Source organism: Scyliorhinus canicula, chromosome 6 (assembly GCF_902713615.1).
Source record: "Scyliorhinus canicula chromosome 6, sScyCan1.1, whole genome shotgun sequence".
NCBI lineage: Eukaryota > Metazoa > Chordata > Chondrichthyes > Carcharhiniformes > Scyliorhinidae > Scyliorhinus > Scyliorhinus canicula.
The window spans coordinates 107,262,122-107,283,908 of record NC_052151.1 but is presented as its reverse complement, the minus strand read 5'-3'; the positions used below and the strand labels follow the sequence as shown (position 1 = coordinate 107,283,908).

General features: G+C 45.8%; 1 protein-coding gene across 4 annotated transcripts in view; it reads left to right on the top strand.

Annotated features, from left to right (window-relative positions):
* med23 (mediator complex subunit 23) overlaps nucleotides 1-21,787 on the top strand; it is a 122,354-nt gene that overhangs the window by 743 nt on the left and 99,824 nt on the right. For 3 of the 4 annotated variants that reach the window (XM_038799860.1, XM_038799859.1, XM_038799858.1), the window contains exons 2-4: nucleotides 330-361; nucleotides 18,791-18,878; nucleotides 18,993-19,117. In XM_038799860.1, the coding sequence (XP_038655788.1) occupies nucleotides 330-361; nucleotides 18,791-18,878; nucleotides 18,993-19,117 (245 nt within the window). Of the gene's footprint in view, nucleotides 1-294; nucleotides 362-18,790; nucleotides 18,879-18,992; nucleotides 19,118-21,787 lie in introns of all 4 variants that reach the window. The other variant, XM_038799861.1, reaches the window with a different exon arrangement.

Here is a 21,787-nt window from a genome sequence, read left to right as displayed (position 1 = left end):
GGAGGATGCTGGGGTGGGGGAAGGAGGAGGATGCTGGGGTGGGGGAAGGAGGAGGATGCTGGGGTGGGGAAAGGAGGAGAATGCTGGGGGGGGATTGAGGAGAATGCTGGGGTGGGGGAGTGAGGAGGATGCTGGTTGTTGCAGGGTGAGTGAAGGGGGTTGTTGGAGTTAAATTTTACTGACAGTTTATAGCTTTTGTTTGAGCTTTATTTCGTTTTCCCCTTCTCTATTACACCTGTCAAAATTCCTTCCTGCCTTCCTTGTTGTTCTTGAGCATTCCTTGCTTTAATCCAGGTTTCACATGGCTATCGCACTGTTTAATTTTGCAGAAAACTGAAGTAATCGAGGAAGCCTTTGCTGGGTGGGAGTGTATGCTTTCGCTTTTTAGTAGTTATAGACCCCAATTTCACTACTCCAAGTTTAAATTGTTTCTCTGCCAATGAAAATTAATATGACCTTAAATATGCTCTGAAGTAACACCTCAATAGGATTAAACGGAGCTAAGCTTCGAGATGTATTAGTAATATTTCTCTCTGTGCTCTTCCCTCCTCCATATTCTCCTCTGAAGCATGGACAGCTATCAGTAGCAGTTATGTTGTCTTGTGTGCTCAGTCCAGTGTTATAAACAGCTGGCTTGTAATGCAGAACAATGCCAGCAGCGCGGGTTCAATTCCGTACCGCCCCCGAACAGGCGCTGGAATGTGGCGACTAGGGGCTTTTCACAGTAACTTCATTGAAGCCTACTTGTGACAATAAGTGATTATTATATGCAGCAAGAGGCATTGATTAATGGTTAGGTTTGGAAAATTTATTCCTTCCTTTGCGAGCCAAGGACTCTTGCTACAAATTATGGTGCCACTACTAGCCCAGTTGCTTATTGTGTCATTGGGATTATAAAGTCAGTTTATCACTTCATCGTGTAATGTCTGTGGTGGGATGTTTAGTACAGGTGACCTCATTGGACTCCAGGATCAACCTCTGTTGGCTCCTAGTCGGCTCTCTACTCTTCCTTGTCTTTGATTCCGTGAGACAACATCCACCAGTGCTCATACTTTACACTTCTTGAACCATTCCTTATCCTTTATAAGCTCTGAACCTAGATATTGATTTCTGGATACTCAAAGCTGACTCCATACTGTCTGACCTTTGCCATCTTGTGTAACCTGAATTTTATCAATTCATGTGAGCACTCTGGCAGCTACTTCCAACTTTAGTGCCTTACTCCCATCTCCTTGTTTCTTCTTTTGGCCTGTGTTGGGCACTGCTTTCCTTTGCCCAGATTCACTACTTTTTAATTCAATTCTCTGAGTACTTTGTTATGGAATCCAAACCACCTTCCATCACTTTTCTCTTCCTCATACTCCTTTGGCTCCCTCAGACTTTAATTCCCCATTGATTATAAGCATGCCCATTATCTATCCATTTCTCAGTAAGTTCTAAAATGGCTCCCGTCAGGCACCCGTCAATTGGTATTGTCACTGTACTGGTGATCCAGAGACCCAGGGTTCGAATCCCACCACGGCAAGTGGAAATTGAATCCAATAAATATCTGGAATTGAAAGTCTAATGATGACCATAAAACCATTGTTGATTGTCGTAAAAGCCCAGCAGGCTCACTAATGTTCTTTGGTGTAGAAATCTGCCATCCTCACCCGGTCTGGCCTGCATGTGACTCCAGATCCACAGCAATGTGATTGACTCTTAAATGCCCTATGAAATGGCCTAGCAAGCCACTTGGTATATCATATGGCTACAAAGTCAAGAAACCGGACCGACCACCGAGTTAAGCACTGGAAACGGCAGCGGCAAATCTTGAAGCGAGATGGCACTTGGGAGTGGCGACTCTCTGCGAGCCCTCTCACACATATCTTCTTTCTACATCTCTTATAACTGTACTAACCTCCAAAAATTTAATTCTAACACTGATACTATGTTTAAACTTTATGTCCTATGTTTTTTTAATGTATGGAATGATCTGTCTGGATTGTTCGCAGGACAACTTTTCACGTATCTCAGTACGTGTGACAATAAAACAAATCCAATCCAAACCCAGCCCTGTCGACCCTGCACAGTTCTCCTTACTAATTTCTGGGGCTTGTCCAGAATTTGGGAGAGCTGCCTCACAGACTAGTCAAGCAACACCCTGGCAGTTATACAGACATCATCATCATATCTTACAGATAATGTCCTTGACACCACTATCACCATCCCTGGGTATGTCCTGTCCCACTGGCAGGACAGACCCAGCAGAGATGGTGGCGGCACAGTGGTATATATGCGGAAGGGAATTGCCGTGGGCGTTCTTGACATTGACTACGGACCCCATGAAGTATCATGGCTTCAGGTCAGACATGGGCAAGGAAACCGCCTGCTGATTACCACATACCATTCACCCTCAGCCGATGAATCAGTACTCCTCCATGATGAACACCACTTGGAGGAAGCACTGAGGGTGGCAAGGGCACAGAATGTACTCTGGGTGGGGTCTTTAATGTCCGTCACCAAGAGTCGTTTAGTAGCACCACTACTGACCAAGCTGGCTGAGTCCTAAAGGACCTAACTGCTAGACTGGGTCTGCGATAGGTGGTGAGAGAACCAACAAGAGGGAAAAACATATTCATCCTCACCAACCTGTCTGCCTCAGATGCATCTGGCCGTGACAGTATCGGTAGGAGTGACCACCGCACAATCCTTGGGGAGACAAAATCCCATCTTCACATTGAGATACCCTCCATCATGTTGTGTGGCACACCATCAAGCTAAATGGGATATATTCAGAACAGATTTAACAACTCATGACTGGGCATCCATGAGATGTTGTGAGCCACTAGCAGCAGCAGAATTGTATTCCGCCACAATCAGCAACCTTCTAGCCCGGCATATCCCTCACTCTATCATTACCACCAAGCCAGGGAATCAACCCTGGTTCAGTGAAGGGTGCAGGGGAGCATGCCGGGGCACGACAGCACCAGAAATACCAAAAAATGAGGTGTCAGTCTGGTGAAGCTAAAGCACAGGACTACTTGCATGCCAAACAACATGAGCAGTAAGTGATAGACAGAGCTAAGCAATTCCACAACCAACGGATCAGATCTAAGCTCTGCAGTCATGCCACATCCGTTTGTGAATGGTGATGAATAATTAAACAACTCACTGGAGGAGGAGGCTCCAGAAATATCCCCATCCTCAATAAGGAGCCCAGCACATCTGTGCAAAAGACAAAGCTGAAGCATTCGCAACAATCTTGCCAGAAGTGCCGAGTGGGTGATTAATTTCAGTCTACTCCATTGGTCCACAGCATCAGATGTCAGTCTTCAGCCAATGCGATTCACTCCATGTGATATCAAGAAATGGCTGAAGGCACTGGATACTGAACGGCTATGAGCCCTGACAATATTCTGGCACTAGAAATGAAGACTTGTGCCCCAGAACTTGCCGCACCCCTAGCCAAGCTGTTCCAGTACAGTTACAACACTGGCATCTACCTGGCTGTGGAATAATAATAATAATCTTTTATTGTCAAAAATATGAAGTTGCTGTGCAAAGCCCCTAGTCGCCATATTCCGGCACCTGTTCAGGTAAGCCGGAATGGGAATTGAACCCATGCTGCTGGCCTTGTTCTGTATTACAAACCAGCTGTGTAGCCCACTGAGCTAAACCGGCCCAACCATCTTCCTTTATGCCAGGTATAGCTCCAACCAATGGAGAGTTTCCCCATGATTCTCATTGACTCCAGTTTTGCAAGGGCTCCTTGATGCCATACTCAATCAAATGCTGCGTTTATGTCAAGGGCAGTTACTCAGCTCACCTCTGGAGTCAAGTTCCTTTGTCCATGTGTGAACCAATGCTGTAATGAGGTCAGGAGCTGAATGATCTTGGCGGAACTCAAACTGAACATCCGTTAGCAGGTTGTTGCTAAGTAAACGCTGCTTGATAGCCCTGATAAACTCTTCCATCACGTTACTGATGATCGAGAGTAGACTGAGTGGTAATTGGCCAGGTTGATTTGTCCTCTTTTTGTGTACAGGACATATCTGAGCAACTCAGCCCTTTGAACCTGCTCTGCCATTCAATAAGATCGTGGCTGATCTAATTGCAATCTCAACCCAAAATTCCTGCCTACCCCAATACATTTCACCCTCTTGTTTTGAAAAATGATTTTATCGGAGGCATCTTCAGATATATACATAACATATATATATATACATGAGGGGCTGGTTTAGCTCACTAGGCTAAATCGCTGGCTTTTAAAGCAGACCAAGCTGGCCAGTAGCATGGTTCGATTCCCGTACCAGCCTCCCCGAACAGGCGCCGGAATGTGGCGACTAGGGGCTTTTCACAGTAACTTGATTGAAGCCTACTCGTGACAATAAGCGATTTTCAACAAAGAAGAAAAACAAAAACTAACCATGGCAGCAGCAAACAGCCACAACATCCTTACACCCCCCCCCCCCAAAAAAAACACTTCACCCACTCTACCTAATGCCCTCCCTTTTTTTAAACAGCTTCCACCTCGAGGTGAACCTCTCCTCTGCACTTCTGATGGCGAACTTGATTTTTCTAAATGCAGGAACTCTACCAAATCGCTCATCCATATTCCTGTACTCTGCAGCTTTGGGTCCGCCAGCACACCAAAATCCGTCTCAGGGAGGCAAAGACCTTCATTGGCCTCTCTGCCCACCTAAACTCCTGGAACCGCTGATACTCCAAATATTACCACCTCCAGACTCAGCTACTTTTATCTCCAAAATCTTATATCTGCAACGTTATTGGTCCTTTAGAGGATGAGAAGGGAGTTTTAATAATGGGAAATGAGGAAATGGCTGAGGAACTGAACAGGTTTTTTTGGGTCGGTCTTCACAGTGGACGACACAAATAACATGCCAGCGACTGATAGAAATGAGGCTATGACAGGTGAGGACCTTGAGAGGATTGTTATCACTAAGGAGGGAGTGATGGGCAAGCTAATGGGGCTAAAGGTAGACATGTCTCCTGGCCCTGATGGAATGCATCCCAGAGTGCTAAAAGGGATGGCTAGGGAAATTGCAGATGCACTAGTGATAATTTACCGAAATTCACTAGACTCTGGGGTGGTCCCGGTGGATTGGAAATTAGCAAATGTGACACCACTGTTTAAAAAAGGAGGTAGGCAGAAACCAGGAAATTATAGGCCAGTGAGCTTAACTTCGGTAGTAGGGAAAATGCTGGAATCTATCATCAAGGAAGAAATAGTGAGGCATCTGGATAGAAATTGTCCCATTGGGCAGATGCAGCATGGGTTCATAAAGGGCAGGTCATGCCTAACTAATTTAGTGGAATTTTTTGAGGACATTACCAGTGCAGTAGATAACAGGGAGCCAATGGATGTGGTATATCTGGATTTCCAGAAAGCCTTTGACAAGGTGCCACACAAAGGTTGCTGCATAAGATAAAGATGCATGGCATTAAGGGTAAAGTAGTAGCATGGATAGAGGATTGGTTAATTAATAGAAAGCAAAGAGTGGGAATTAATGGGTGTTTCTCTGGTTGGCAATCAGTAGCTAGTGGTGTCCCTCCGGGATCCGTGTTGGGCCCACAATTGTTCACAATTTACATAGATGATTTGGAGTTGGGGACCAAGGGCAATGTGTCCAAGTTTGCAGATGACACTAAGATGAGTGGTAAAGCGAAAAGTGCAGAGGATACTGGAAGTCTGCAGAGGGATTTGGATAGGTTAAGTGAATGGGCTAGGGTCTGGCAGATGGAATACAATGTTGACAATGTGAGGTTATCCATTTTGGTAGGAATAACAGCAAACGGGATTATTATTTAAACGATAAAATATTAAAGCATGCCGCTGTGCAGAGAGACTTGGGTGTGCTAGTGCATGAGTCACAGAAAGTTGGTTTACAGGTGCAACAGGTGATTAAGAAGGCAAATGGAATTTTGTCCTTCATTGCTAGAGGGATGGAGTTTAAGACTAGGGAGGTTATGTTGCAAGTTGATAGTTACAAGGAAGCGAGGAAGGATCTAAAGAGAGAGCTGAGACGAGCAAGGAGGGGACATGAGAAGTCTTTGGCAGGTAAGATCAAGGAAAACCCAAAAGCTTTCTATAGGTATGTCAGGAATAAAAGAATGACTAGGGTAAGAGTAGGGCCAGTCAAGGACAGTGGTGGGAAGTTGTGTGTGGAGGCTGAGGAGATAAGCGAGATACTAAATGAATACTTTTCGTCAGTATTCACTCAAGAAAAAGATAATATTGTAGAGGAGAATGCTGAGACCCAGGCTATTAGAATAGATGGCATTGAGGTGCGTAGGGAAGAAGTGTTGGCAATTCTGGACAAGGTGAAAATAGATAAGTCCCCGGGGCCGGATGGGATTTATCCTAGGATTCTCTGGGAAGCCAGGGAAGAGATTGCTGAGCCTTTGGCTTTGATTTTTAGGTCATCATTGGCTACAGGAATAGTGCCAGAGGACTGGAGGATAGCAAATGTGGTCCCTTTGTTCAAGAAGGGGAGTAGAGATAACCCCGGTAACTATAGGCCGGTGAGCCTAACGTCTGTGGTGGGTAAAGTCTTGGAGAGGATTATAAAAGATACGATTTATAATCACCTAGATAGGAATAATATGATTAGGGACAGTCAGCATGGTTTTGTGAAGGGTAGGTCATGCCTCACAAACCTTATCGAGTTCTTTGAGAAGGTGACTGAACAGGTAGACGAGGGTAGAGCAGTTGATGTGGTGTATATGGATTTCAGTAAAGCGTTTGATAAGGTTCCCCACGGTCGGCTATTGCAGAAAATACGGAGGCTGGGGATTGAGGGTGATTTAGAGATGTGGATCAGAAATTGGCTAGTTGAAAGAAGACAGAGAGTGGTAGTTGATGGGAAATGTTCAGAATGGAGTTCAGTTACGAGTGGCGTACCACAAGGATCTGTTCTGGGGCCGTTGCTGTTTGTCATTTTTATAAATGACCTAGAGGAGGGCGCGGAAGGATGGGTGAGTAAATTTGCTGATGACACTAAAGTCGGTGGAGTTGTAGACAGTGCGGAAGGATGTTGCAGGTTACAGAGGGACATAGATAAGCTGCAGAGCTGGGCTGAGAGGTGGCAAATGGAGTTTAATGTGGAGAAGTGTGAGGTGATTCACTTTGGAAAGAATAACAGAAATGCGGAATATTTGGCTAATGGTAAAATTCTTGGTAGTGTGGATGAGCAGAGGGATCTCGGTGTCCATGTACATAGATCCCTGAAAGTTGCCACCCAGGTTGATAGGGTTGTGAAGAAGGCCTATGGTGTGTTGGCCTTTATTGGTAGAGGGATTGAGTTCCGGAGCCATGAGGTCATGTTGCAGTTGTACAAAACTCTAGTACGGCCGCATTTGGAGTATTGCGTACAGTTCTGGTCGCCTCATTATAGGAAGGACGTGGAAGCTTTGGAACGGGTGCAGAGGAGATTTACCAGGATGTTGCCTGGTATGGAGGGAAAATCTTATGAGGAAAGGCTGATGGACTTGAGGTTGTTTTCGTTAGAGAGAAGGTTAAGCTGTAGTGACATGTATGACCGACTGGTAGATAGGGACGACACCGTACTGGACGCAACAAGAAGGAAATGGGAGGACGACCTGGGGATGGAGATAGGGTGGGGACTCTGGAGCGAAGCACTGCATAGGGTCAACTCCACCTCCACGTGCGCAAGGCTCAGCCTGACGCAACTAAAAGTGGTACATAGAGCCCACTTAACAAGAACCCGTATGAGTAGGTTCTTCCCGGAGGTGGAAGACAGATGTGAACGGTGCCAAAGAGGCCCGGCCAACCACGCCCACATGTTCTGGTCTTGCCCCAGACTCGTGGAGTACTGGACAGCCTTCTTCGAGGTTATGTCCAAAGTGGTGGGAGTGAGGGTGGAGCCATGCCCGATAGTGGCGGTCTTCGGGGTTTCAGAACAGCCAGATCTATTCCTGGGGAGGAGGGCGGACGCCCTTGCCTTTGCCTCCCTGATCGCCCGCCGTAGAATCCTGTTTGGCTGGCGGTCAGCAGCACCGCCCAGAGCTGCGGATTGGCTGTCCGACCTCTCGGAATCTCTCCAAATGGAGAAAATCAAATTTGCCATCCGAGGGTCGGACGACGGCTTCCACAGAACGTGGGAGCCATTCATGCAACTGTTCCGGGACCTATTTGTGGCCAATGTACAAGAGGAAGAATAGTCGGGGGAAGGTAGCGGGAGGGGCTACAGGTTCGGTACGGGGGTTCGATGGCTAGCTAAGGCCCAAAACCAAACTAAATAAACATGTTGGGGGGGGGGGGGGGGGGGGGGGCGGGTGCAGTTACTACTACGAAGATGCTTACCTGTAAATATGTATGTTAATTTTTGCGTGTTTGTTTGTTGTTTTTTTTCTTTTTTTTTTTTTTTTTTTTTTTTTTTTTTGTTCTTTTTCTCTCCTAACAATTTGTAATTTGTTCAATATAAAATATGAAAACTGAATAAAAACATTTATAAAGGAAAAGAGAGAAGGTTAAGAGGTGACTTAATAGAGGCATACAAAATGATCAGAGGGTTAGATAGGGTGGACAGCGAGAGCCTTCTCCCGCGGATAGAGGTGGCTAGCACGAGGGGACATAGCCTTAAATTGAGGGGTAATAGATATAGGACAGAGGTCAGAGGTGGGTTTTTTACGCAAAGAGTGGTGAGGCCGTGGAATGCCCTACCTGCAACAGTAGTGAACTCGCCAACATTGGGGGCATTTAAAAGTTTATTGGATAAGCATATGGATGATAAGGGCATAGTGTAGGTTAGATGGCCTTTAGATTTTTTCCATGTCGGTGCAACATCGAGGGCCGAAGGGCCTGTACTGCGCTGTATCGTTCTATGTTCTATGTTCTATGTTCTAATTGTATAAGGTGTTAGTGAGGCCACACCTGGAGTATTGTGTTCAGTTTTGGTCTCCTTACTTGAGAAAGGACGTACTGACACTGGAGGGTGTGCAGAGGAGATTCACTAGGTTAATCCCAGAGCTGAAGGGGTCGGATTATGAGGAGAGGTTGAGTAGACTGGGACTGTACTCGTTGGAATTTAGAAGGATGAGGGGGGATCTTAGAGAAACATTTAAAATTATGAAGGGAATAGATAGGATAGATGCGGGCAGGTTGTTTCCACTGGCAGGTGAAAGCAGAACTAGGGGACATAGCCTCAAAATAAGGGGAAGTAGATTTAGGACTGAGTTTAGGAGAAACTCCTTCACCCAAAGGGTTGTGAATCTATGGAATTCCTTGCCCAGTGAAGCAGTTGAGGCTCCTTCATTACATGTTTTTAAGGTAAAGATAGATAGTTTTTTGAAGAATAAAGGGATTAAGGGTTATGGTGTTCGGGCCGGAAAGTGGAGCTGAGTCCACAAAAGATCAGCCATGATCTCATTGAATGGCGGAGCAGGCTCGAGGGGCCAGATGGCCCACTCCTGCTCCTAGTTCTTATGTTCTTATGTTATATCTGCAAATCCTGTCCTGCCCTAGAAAGAACCGATTCATCCTCAACACTGTCATGTGGGCTCTGTGTATCACTTTGAATTGGAACGGTCTTAATCTTGTGCACGCGAGAAAAATTCACCCTCTGTAAAGCCTCACTCCACACTCCAGCCCCCTAAGCCCCACCCAGCTCTTCCTCCCACTTACACATTATATCCTGCGCCAAGACATTGTCTCTCTTCAACAACTCTGCATATATGTCCGAGACTCTCTTTCCTCTTCGGACAGAAGTTTTTCCTGCGGCCCCGGGGATGGCAGTGCCAGAAACAAAGCCACCTCCTTCCTCATAAAGTCCGTAACTTGCAGGTACCTGAACCCAGTTCTGTTCAGCAACTGGTATATCTCCTCCAGCTTCTCCAAGTCTGCAAACTTCCCTCCAACAAACAAATCCCAAAAATGTTCTAACCCCACCTGCCCCCACTTCCAGGACCTCGTATTCATCCTATGGAGCAAACCTACGATTGTCGCAAATCGGCGTCCACCGGAACATGCCTTCCATTCCAAAATGCTGCTGGCACTGGTTCCACACCCTCAGCGCTGATTCCACCACCGGAAATGTGGAGTATCTGGCTGGCAGGAACAGACGGGCACCACAAAGCCACCTCCGTCCGCCCCCACAGCGACCGCTCCTCCACTGCCCATTTCCTTACCAGTGCAATGTTTGCTGCCTTATAATAGTTTTGTAAATTTGACAACAGCTGAATCCACTCCGCAGACCTCTGCCCAAACCAAAACTGCCCCAGCACTTCGAATTAATATGCCCACTCAATCCAATCAAAAGCTTTCTCTGCGTCCATCATGGCCAATTCCACTTCATCATAGTTACATTCAGTGACTTCCGGGCATTTGTCGAAACCTTTTGCCCCATCACAAATCCCGTCTGGTCCTCGCCTATAAACCTCGGCACCCAATTCTCTATCCACGTCAGATCTTTCTTTAAAATGAGCGATATCGAGGCCTGAGCCAGCATGAGGGGAGAGCTCTCCACCAACTCGTTATACATCTCAGATATTGGGGCTCAGCTCTGACCCGAACCCCTTGTCGAACTCAGCTGGGAACCCATCCGGACCCAGTGCCTTCCCCATGCTACTCATAAAATCCAGAGTGCAGAAGGAGAAAATTCGGCGCATCGCGTCTGCACCGGCCTTGGAAAGAACCACCCCCATTTAAGCCCTCACCTCCACCCTGTCCCACTAACCCCACCGAATGTTACTGGACACTAAGGGCAATTTATCATGTCCAATCCACAATCCATCTTTGGACAAACCGGAGCACCTGGAGGAAACCCACGCAGACACGGAAACAATGTGCAGACTCCGCACAGACTGTGACCCAAGCCAGGAAGCGAACCTGGGACCCTGGAGCTGTGAAGCAACTCTGTTACCGGCTGTTGTACCGTACCATGCAATCCATTACCTCCCTCAGCCCAACTGGGCCCCCAGTCCCTGCACCTTTGCCTCCTCAACCCTCAGGAACTCCAGCCCATCCAAAAACTGCCTCATGTACTCATTCCCCACTGGAGGCTCAGAGGTACCCAATTTCAGATAAAAAGCCTCAACCCACCCCACCCCCACTCACCCCGACTCCGTAACCACCATACCACCGTCATCTCTCATCTGCCTACTTTCGCTCTGCGCTGCCTGCCTCCTCAGCTGATGCACAAGCACCCTGCTGGCTTTCTCCCCATATGCATATACTGCCCCTCTGTCCATGCACACTTGCTCCATGGACACCAGTCCAAACTTATCTGAAACTTCTCTCTCCTTCAACAGCGAAACCTCATGCGCCGCTGAATACCTCCGATCAACCCTCTGAATGGGCTCCACCAACTTCAACCTCAGCCCGCTCACCCTCTCTTTGTGCGCCCGAATTGCGATAAACATTCCCCGTACCACCACTTCAGCGTTTCCCACAACGTGGAGGCAGAGACCTCCCCTGTGTTATTCTGCTCCACGTAGATCTTGATAGCTACCCCAATCTTTTTGCAAACATCCTCTCCACCAGTAACCCCACATCCAACCTCCACTGCGGCCATTGGGGATTCCCCTTTCCAACCCACAATTCTATCCAATGCGACGCTTGGTCAGACACCACGATCGTCGATAATCCAATCCAACCACCCCCACCAATAGTGCCTTATCCAGGACAAAGAAGCCCTTCCTCAACTGCGTTTGGTTCCCCTACCTTCGAATGCATCTCCTGAAGAAACAACCCACCTGCCTTCAAACTCCTTACACGTGCAAAAACTCGAGACCTCTTAATCAACCCATTTAATATCTGAACATTCCCTGTAATCAAGCGGGTTGGGCCACCCTCCCGATCAGCCCCTGCTTTAAAGTCCCTCATTAACCAGCTCTCCCAGGCCCACGCCTTGCCAAGATGTCTGCTGTCATTTCCCCTTAAGCAACTGTGCCACACCAACTCCACCTACATCAGAAGAGTTGAGAGCACTTTTACCCAATCCACATCCAAACACAGTAAATACAACAAATTGCCTGACATACACACTCTCATTTCCCATACTGGCATCTCCAAACTTCAATGTCCTCACGAGTTTCCAATCCATATTATTTCTAAATCTACTCACCATCTAAATAGAATTCCTGATTCTGGTGTGTGACCCACTAACGAACAGGATATACCACCCTGAACTTCACTCCTTTCTTGTAGAGGGTCGCTTTGATCCTGTTGCACCAGCTCGCTAGTTGGTTTGGTCTCATTGGTGAGGATTGGTTGGTCTCATTGGAGGCAGAGATTGTGGCGGAGGACCAGAGGCAGCTGAGGGAGAATGTGGAGGATTGGAGAATCGCTGCAGGAGGCAGAATCTTCGATTGAAGGAACGCATGCCACAAAACATATGGCGAATACGTTTGGGAAGTGGATTAGGGAGGGGGTTTTTGACCTCCCAAGGTGGATCGCACAGTGGTGCAGCCGAGAGCGATGGTGATAATCCACCACTGCCTTCTCCATCTTCTAGAACGACAAACTCTGCGCCTCCAGCCTTTGCACTACTCTCAATAGCTGTCCTGATGGGCTCCGGCTCCTTAGCCAGGTCTTCTGAGGCCCCTGCTGTTGGAACTTGACGTTCAGAAATTCCATCAATTGTTCAGTAGACCAATGTGCAGGCAATGACACCCCCCCCCCCCCCCCCCCCCCTCCCCCAGAGCACCCTGCCATCTTTCCCTCTGTTACACTTCAGAAGTACTTAAGGCCAGACTGCTGCCCCTTGATCATTGCACTCCTCGTTTGATAAGCCATAAACAGGTTCTACAGAGGAGAATTTCTATCTCTCACTGATCATGCACTTTGCACCAGGAAACACCCTCTATATTGGGTGAAAAGGACCAAACGGTTCCACCTCGAGCAGGAGCAAATGTGCGACCATTCACTCCATGGCCGTCACCGGAAGACCCATTCACCCTCTTGTTAATCAAGAATCTATCTAGCTCTTCCTTAAAAGATATTCAAAGATTCTACTTCTACTGCCTTTTAAAGAAGAGAGTTCCAAAGGTTTGTCGAAAACTCGACTCCGTGTAAGACTCGGACAACAAAATACAGGTTAACATCAACAGTTAATTTATTTTACTTGCCACAAGGGAAGACTGTGCCTAAGCAAGGGTTAGGGTGAGACTCCAAAGTACTACAGCTCTCCTGCACATTTATACACTGGAGCAAATAAATGCCACATGACTTTGAACCTTGACGCCTATAAAACCCTTACTCAGCCTAAAATCCAAAAAGACCTTATTTAACTTCAAATTGTGATTCCTTACAATTCCAGGGTGCACTCGAGCTGTATCGATAATGTATCAATACATGCCTGTGTGTGACGATAAGTGGAAACAGATGGATATAGATAAAGAAGTGACACAATACACAGGAAAGGGGATCCTCCAACCTATTCTTGCCCGCTCAGCAGTATTTTCAGTACACCACAATTATGGCCAAGTATCCTATTATGCCTTGGTTATAGCCAGAAGTCTACATTTCTACAGGTTCAAGACCCTTTGCAGAGAAAAAAAGTTCTCCTCATCTCTGTCTCAAATGAGCAGCCCCATATTTTTAAATAGTGACCCCCTAGTTCTAGACTCTCCCAAAAGAGGAAGCGGCCTTTTCACATCCATCTGCAAGACCCCCCAGAGTTTTAAGGGTTTAATAAGTTGCCTCTTACTATTCTGAACTCCAGAGAATACAGGGCTGGGCTGTCCTGTCCAACCGTTCCTCATAGGACAACCTGGCCATTCCAATTATCAGTCTGATAAGCCTTCTATGAACTGCTAATGCATTTGCATCTTTCTTGAAATAAGGAGACCAATACTGTGTACAATACTCCAGATGTGGTCTCACCAGTTCCCTATACATCTGAAGCACAACCTGCCTATTTTTGTAATCAGCTTCCCTCCCAATCAGCAGCAACATTATATTAGCTTTCCTAATTACTTGCTGTACTAACCCAAGGACAAAGGAAGAGGCATATAAAGTTGCCAAACAAAAGTAGTAAGCCTGAGGATTGGGAGCATTTTAAAATTCAGCAAAGCAGGTCCAAGAAATTGATAGAGAAAATAGAATGTGAAATTAACCTAGTGATGAACATTAAAAGTGTATTGCATAAGTTTATGTGGTAAGTAAAAAGGACAAGATTAGTAAAGACAAATGTGGGCCCTTTACAGGCAATTTATGAAGGGTAATAAAGAGAAATGGCAAAGAAGCTAAACAAATACAAAAGATACAGAAAATCCTTCCTGAAATATTGCGCAGCCGACTAGTGAGATTGGCGATCTGAAAAAAATTAGTATTAATAAAAAAGTGCTGCTGGAAAAATGAATTCGGCTGGATGTTCATAATTCCCCTGATGATCTGCATCCTAGAATATTGAAAGTGGTAGTTGTCATGAAAGTGGATGCATTAGTGAACACTTTTCAAAATTCTAAGATTATGGAACAGTGCCACTCTTCATCCTGACTTGGAAATATATTTATTTTCATTCACTGGGTCAAAATCCTGAAATTTTCTCCCTAACAGCGCCATGTGTGTACCTACACCACATGGATTACAATGTTCAAGAAGAAAGCTTACCATTACCTTCTCGATTGGGCAATAAATGCTGGCCTCACCAGCATTGCCTGACTGAAAAAAAAAGATTGGAAGGTAGCAAAGGCAGGCCCATTTGTTTTTTAAGCAAGGTGGGTGGGAGAAACAGGAACAACAGACCTGTTAGCCTGACATCAGTAGTAAGGAAAATGTTAGGATCTATTCTGAAGGATGTGATCACTGGGCATTCAGGAAATAATAGTGAGATTGGGCACAGTCAGCATGAATTTACAAAAAGGAAATCATGTTTGACAAGAAGTTTTTTGAGCATGTTACCAGCAGCATAGATAAGGAATGTTGCTCTGTTTACTTGCTATAAATATAGCAATCAATATGGTTGCCTTCCTTAATCCTAATTATGTTTACTTTCAGAGTCGCCTGGTATCTCTCGATACCGCCACAAGGTTCAAACCCGAATACTGATCAAAGAGACAATACACCAGTTAGTTAGTTCAAAGTCAATACTATTTATTTACACACAGTAAGATCTACTCATGCACAAAGTACTACAAACTAAACTATCTCTAACACTAACGCCTATACTTAACTTCGGGTGCCCACTCAGTCAGAGGAACAATGGCCATTGTTCAGATCTGAGGTTGTTGGGTTTGAAGAGGTACAGGAGAACAGCCAAGGTCGTCCGTCTGGTAGCGAGTGTTGACCTTGAACTTACTTGCTTCTGGTGCAGCTGGTGGACGGGTCTCTCTGCTTTGAGAGCCAAGTACAAGAGAGCGAATCTCTTGTGGGGGTTCCTTCTTATACCTGGAGGGGCTTCGCGCGCTTTTCGGCGGGCCTTAAACTTGGCCACAATTAATGGGTCGCTTCTTGATCGCTGGTATTGATCTTGACCAATAAAAGGGTGGGTGCCCTGATGGCTGGGCGTGTCTTAGGTGGCCATTGGCCTGGCTTTGTTGGCGCTTTCCGTTTGGGGAACTGACGCCGGGATGTCTGCAACAGTATCAACTACCTGAGTGTTAGTCCTTTGTTTCCTGGAGATGGGCCATCAATATGCTAATTGACCCAGAATTTTGATTCCGTCTAGTAACTGCTTCCCGAATATACATTCAGGCACTGTGCCTGCTTGTTTTCCTAACATTGTCCACAGTTCCCTACATTCTTGCGAGTGTCCATTTTGTATTCTGGAAGTGGCCATTCCAGATGGCTACAGGAAGAATCAGTGAATGTACTGTATTTGGATTTTCAGAAGGCCATTAATATGGCTCCACACAAGAGGTTAATAAGCAAAATTGGAATTATGAGCTTGGGGAAAATATACTGGCATGGATTGAGGATTGGTTAAGGAATGAAAAACAGAGTCATTCTCAGGTTTGCAGGCTGTGACTAGTGGGGTACCGCAATAATTGGTGCTTGGAGCCCCAATTATTTGCATTCTGTAATGATTTGGACGTGGAGACTAAATGTAATATTTCCAAGTTTGCTTATGACACAAAACTTGGTGTCATGTGAGTTGTGAGAAGGATGCAAAGCAGCTTCGAGGATATTTAGACAGAATAAGTGAGTGGGCAGGAGCATGGCAGATTAAATATAATGTGGAAAAATGTGAAGTTATCCCCTTTAGTATAAAAAGAAAAATGTGTGTATTTCTTAAATGGGGAGAGGTTGGAATGTGTTGATGTCCAAAGGATAGTCTTGTGTCTTGTTCATAAGTTGCTGAAAGTTAACATGCCGGAACAACAAGCAATTATGAACTCAATGTTAGTTTTATTGCGAGGGGACTTGAGTATAAGAATAAGGAAAACTTGCTACAATTATATGGAGTCTTGGTGATACCACACCTGGTGTTTTGTGTGCTGTTTTGGTCTCTACCTAAGGAATGATATGCTGTCCATAAAGTAGTACAATGAAGATTTACCAGTCTAGTGCGATTGTTCTTGGACGAAAGATTGAGGAGACTGGGCCTGTAATCCCCAGTGTTTAGAAGAATGAGAGGTGATCTCATTAAAGTGGACTTAAAGACTCCACAGGGTAGATGCAGAAGGATGTTTCTCCTGGCTGGGGATTCGAGAATGAGGGGACACAATTTCAGACTAAGAATTAGGTCATTTAAGTCTAAGCTGAGGAGGACTATCTTCAGTTAAAGAGTTTCTACCCTAGAGGGTTTTGGAAGCTCAGCCAGTTGGTTCAAATAGAGATTGATCGATTTTTGAGATACCAGTGACATCAAGGGATAGGGGGAAAGTGCAGGAAGATGACCCCCAGCGGGATTGTCACTTTTTTCGCCAGCCGCTTGGCCCATTTGGGCCGGAGAATCGCCGCTCATTCTCCGAGCAGCCCGGGCAGCGTGGCGCGACTCGCACGGCACCCCGGCGATTTCCCCCCGCCCCCGGATGGGGGAGGGGGAGAGAATAACGTCCATAGTATTATATTGTATTTGGTGCAATAAGGGTTCAAAACCTTGGCTAGAGTGTGTGACTGCTGCAGTCGTGTTTTAAAAATCCTGGTTTGAAAGATAGCGTGGCTTTTTGAAGCCAGAGGTCCAATTAAAACAAAAGCATAGGCTAATGGACTTTTATTTATATCAAGAAGGTTTCCTGCAGGGTAGTTATAGAGACATTTTGTTCAGTTTAGTGAGATGATGTAGTTAATGGGAGGAGCCGCGGGTTGAACCAGTCAGATGTTGAGGTTTTCAGTATTAGTTTTTGGCTGGACGGTGAGCTAAGAAGGCTTCTGAACAAATACAACTAGAGATTCTGCATTATTCTGACAGGGTGTCAGGTCTCTTTCTTTCAAGCAGGCACAAAAATATAGCAGTTAAGGATATTGCATCACTGTGTTGATTAGCATTGTTTTTAATATAAATTTTGAGTACCCAATTCTTTTTTTTCTCCAATAAGATACAATTTAGCGTGACCAATCCACCTACCCGTCACATCTTTGGGTTGTGAGGGTGAGACCGGGAGAATGTGGAAACTCCACACGGTCAGTGACCCGGAACCGGGATCGAACCCAGCTTCTCAGGGCTGCATGGCAGTAGTGCTAACCGCTGCGCCACGGTGCTGCCCTCTATTAGCATTGTTTAAGGGGTAATTGTAAGCTATTTTCTTGTGTGATGTTAAAGATACTTCAATACTAAGCTAGTAAGAAAGTTTGTTTTACTATACCATATCCGTATTTTGCGTGAAATCACTCCTGGTGTGAAGTATCCTTTCCTCACAGTCTTACTAAATTTTAATAAAATATTGGGGTCTCTGTCCAGTATCTGAGCCACTTTTGGGGTCTGGTCCGGGATCATAATAATTGTTCATCAATGTATTAATATCCTGACGTGGAGTGAAACTTTGCTCTCATCGCGTGGCATCCATTACCAATATTGTGCACAGATATAGTCAACTTTCAGATCTCCCTCATCACTTCTCTGAACTGCTCAATAAAATGGCAGATTTTTCTTGTGACCATTTAATTTTCAGTGTGTAGTTACTCTTGCAATTGAGTTCCATACATCGGGCCACTGACTAGAGGTTTACAATATTAAACTACTCAGTGTTATTTGTGTTTAAACATCCAGTAAAGCAGCTTAAATGCAGTGTCTCAACAGTATAATCCCAATGTTTGAAGAATGGGTAACTATCAAATCTAGGACACCTACTATACGTCATTGGAAGTGAAGTGCTTTGAGACACATGGTGATCATGAAAAATGCTACATAATGGAAAATCATTCTTTATGTCAAATGCTGCCTAAATTTTGTATTTTTCCTGATTTAATTTTTATTAAGGGGCAATTTAGAGTGGCCAATCCACCTACCCTGCACATCTTTAGCTTGTGGGGTTGAGACCCAAGGAGACGCCGGGAGATTGTGCAAACTCCACACGGACAGTGACCCAGGGCTGGGATCAAACCCGGGTCCTTGATGTGGTGAGGCAGCAGTGTTAACCACTGTGCCACGGTGCTCTCTCTCTCTCTCTCTCTCTCTTCCTCTCTCTCTCTCTCTCTCTCTCTCTCTCTCTCTCCTCTCTCTCTCTCTCTCTCCTCTCTCTCTCTCTCTCTCTCCCCTCCCCCCCCCCCCCCCCCCCCCCCCCCCCCCCCAACTTGTGCTCCTGTATTTTCTTATTGGCATAGATTTTTGGACGTCAGCATTTGTGTGTACTTTTATTTATACTTTCCTGAAGCTTTATACTTTAATGTACTTTAAGAGCATTTGAAGTCAACTACTGTTTTATTTAAACAAATCTTTCACAGTATGTTTATGGACACAGCTGAGGATGAGAAAACCAAGCTGATCAGCTGCCTTGGAGCTTTTAGGCAACTCTGGACAAACCTTCCTCAGGTTAGAATCCATTTATCAGGGATTGCCTGAAGTATTTTTCAGTTGCAGATCATGTTTTTTTAAACTTCAAAAGTTTCTGCAAATACTATATTGATGTATGTTTTTGAACATTAGGAATCCCATGAACAGTGTGTGCAGTGGATTGTTCGCTTTATCCATGGGCAGCACAACCCCAAGAGGATTTCCTTTTTGTATGACTGCTTGGCTATGGCAGTTGAAAGCGGGTTGCTGCCTCCCAGGTATAACTGAAAGAGAAAACAAGCTTATTGAACGATTTGTTACCTGACTGATTTCAATGTAGGAAAAAGCTAAATATGTAATGTTACAGGAAATTATATTCCCTGCTGTATTGCACAATGTGAATATATTACATGCTGCCTCTCCTCAATCTCCAGTTTAATTTTCTTCACTCCTTTCAAATCCAACACAAGTCGCTGGCTGTGGCTTTTCCCTGTGTTTTATCTGGCAATTGACTTCTATGTACCAGGTGTTCTTTTATTTTCATATATCATCTTAAAATAAATAATCTTGATTAAAGTCCTCTAATGGCATTTTCCTAGAGTATTTTGATAAAAATCCTCGGACTGTTCTTGTCTGTAATACTGTCGTGAACCTTTGACAGTACTGATTAGTTTATGCTGTTAGGTGGTATGCCAACACTTTGAACAGTGCAACAACTCTTCCAGTTTCCAACATGCCAGTTAGCTTTCAATTTGACTTCTGGTACAGTACACAGTATAAGAATGCATTCTCATGAAAATGCAAAATATCACTTATGAAATAGTGAATTAGTTACAAAGGAATAATGCCAATGAGGTAAATACAAATGTAATGGGAATGTCAACACTGCATCCTCTATACCTGAGCTGAGTAAACATGCAGCACAGGTAATTGCGTTGCCTTTAAAATTATATTTTAGGCATTCTTTCTAATTTCTCCCTTAATGATTTCTTGCTTCCCAGTTCTACGTGGGTGGGGTGAGGGAGATAGAGCATGTTCGATTGTTAGATGGCAGGGTTTGATCCATTTATTTGACAACCATTAATACATTATCCTTAAAAGTAAATTTAACTGCTTATTAGAGGTCAGGTTTCTTGAAAATCATTGCTTTGTTTTTGAGTAACATTTAACTGTTGTCCTAAGCCAGAAGTCCTCAAATAGCCTGGGAAGGGTCTCCGGGTGTTCCCCAAAGTTCGCAGCTGTTATGTAACCGGTAAATGCCACTTCGAACATGCAAAATGTAAAAAGAATTAGAGAAATCAAGTGGACCAATTAGAGCCATGCCTCTCGGACATTGGTTGCTAATAGGCTCACTAGCCAATCAGAATCAAGTGCTCCAGGAAGTCTTGTTCTGATTAGCCCATTTGATGTATTCCATTTCATTGTTGCTGGGCAGAATAGTTCGTTGCCAAAAGTGAGGCCAAGGAGAGGCAGGAACCAGCCAGAGATTAATTGGTTAGAAGATGGGCGGCAGTGAGGAGAGGCAGCACATAACCTGCACGTGGTGGGGCCTCAGCGAAGGAGCTGTTGAGGTTCGGGCCTTGATAAGGAGCTGTTGAGGTTTGGGCCTCTGGAAAGGAGACGTTGGTGTTCGGGGCCTCTGGAAAGGAGCTGCTGGGGTACGGACCTCTGGAAAGGAGTTGTTGGGGTACGGGCCTCTGGAAAGGAGCTGTTGAGGTATGGACCTCTGGAAAGGAGCTCTTGGGGTACGGGCTTCTGGAAATGAGCTCTTGGGGATTGGGCCTCTGGAAAGGAGTTGTTAGGTCAGGCCTCGATAAAGATCCGGTGGGATTAGCTCCTGGAAACGAGCGGATGGGGTTTAAGGTCTTTAGAAAGGAGGTGCAATGGTGCATTTACCTCGAAAGGAGCTGCTGTGGGGTTCAGGCTTCGGGAAAGGAGCTGCTGTGGGGTTCAGGCCTCGGGAAAGGAGCTGCTGTGGGGTTCAGGCCTCGGGAAAGGAGCTGCTGTGGGGTTCAGGCCTCGGGAAAGGATCTGCTGTGGGGTTCAGGCCTCGGGAAAGGAGCTGCTGTGGGGTTCAGGCCTCGGGAAAGGAGCTGCTGTGGGGTTCAGGCCTCGGGAAAGGAGCTGCTGTGGGGTTCAGGCCTCGGGAAAGGAGCTGCTGTGGGGTTCAGGCCTCGGGAAAGGAGCTGCTGTGGGGTTCAGGCCTCGGGAAAGGAGCCGCGGGGATCGGGCCTCGGGAAAGGAGCTGCTGTGGGGTTCAGGCCTCGGGAAAGGAGCCGCGGGGATCGGGCCTCGGGAAAGGAGCTGCTGTGGGGTTCAGGCCTCGGGAAAGGAGCCGCGGGGATCGGGCCTCGGGAAAGGAGGCGGTTGAGCATGAGTGTTGGCGTGCGAGGTTGGGTGCATGTGTATTGGTATGTGAGGGGTTGAGCGTGTGAGGGATTGTGCATGTGAGCTTTTGGGGAGATGCACGTGTGTGTGTAATGGGGGGTGTGATTGTGTGCATTGGGGGTGCGTCTGTGTGTACTGGGGGGGAATGCAGGCATGTGTGTATTTGGGGGTTGCGCGTGTGCATGCATGCGTGTGTGTGGATATGTAGTGGGGGGCGCGTGTGCAGGAGAGGGCGCAGGCAGGTGTGGTTGTGCACATGCCTGTGCGCTAGAGAGGTGTGTGGGTGAGAGTTCCATGTGTCCGTATTTGGAATCAACTTTTTTGCATCATTCCTCCCATTGAAATGACAAAGGTTCTATATTTTTGATCAAGGACTTTCTAATTACCAGATTTATTAGTTATAGTTTATATTTGATTTCTGCGTTTGCACCCATTTTGTGGCCAAAACGGGCATCAACATTATGCAAATGCTCGGGCTCCCTGATGCTCTTGAGAGATTGTGAGCTCAAAGTGGAAAACCCTGTCCTAACCAAAATCTGAAAATCTTGTAACCAGTGTAT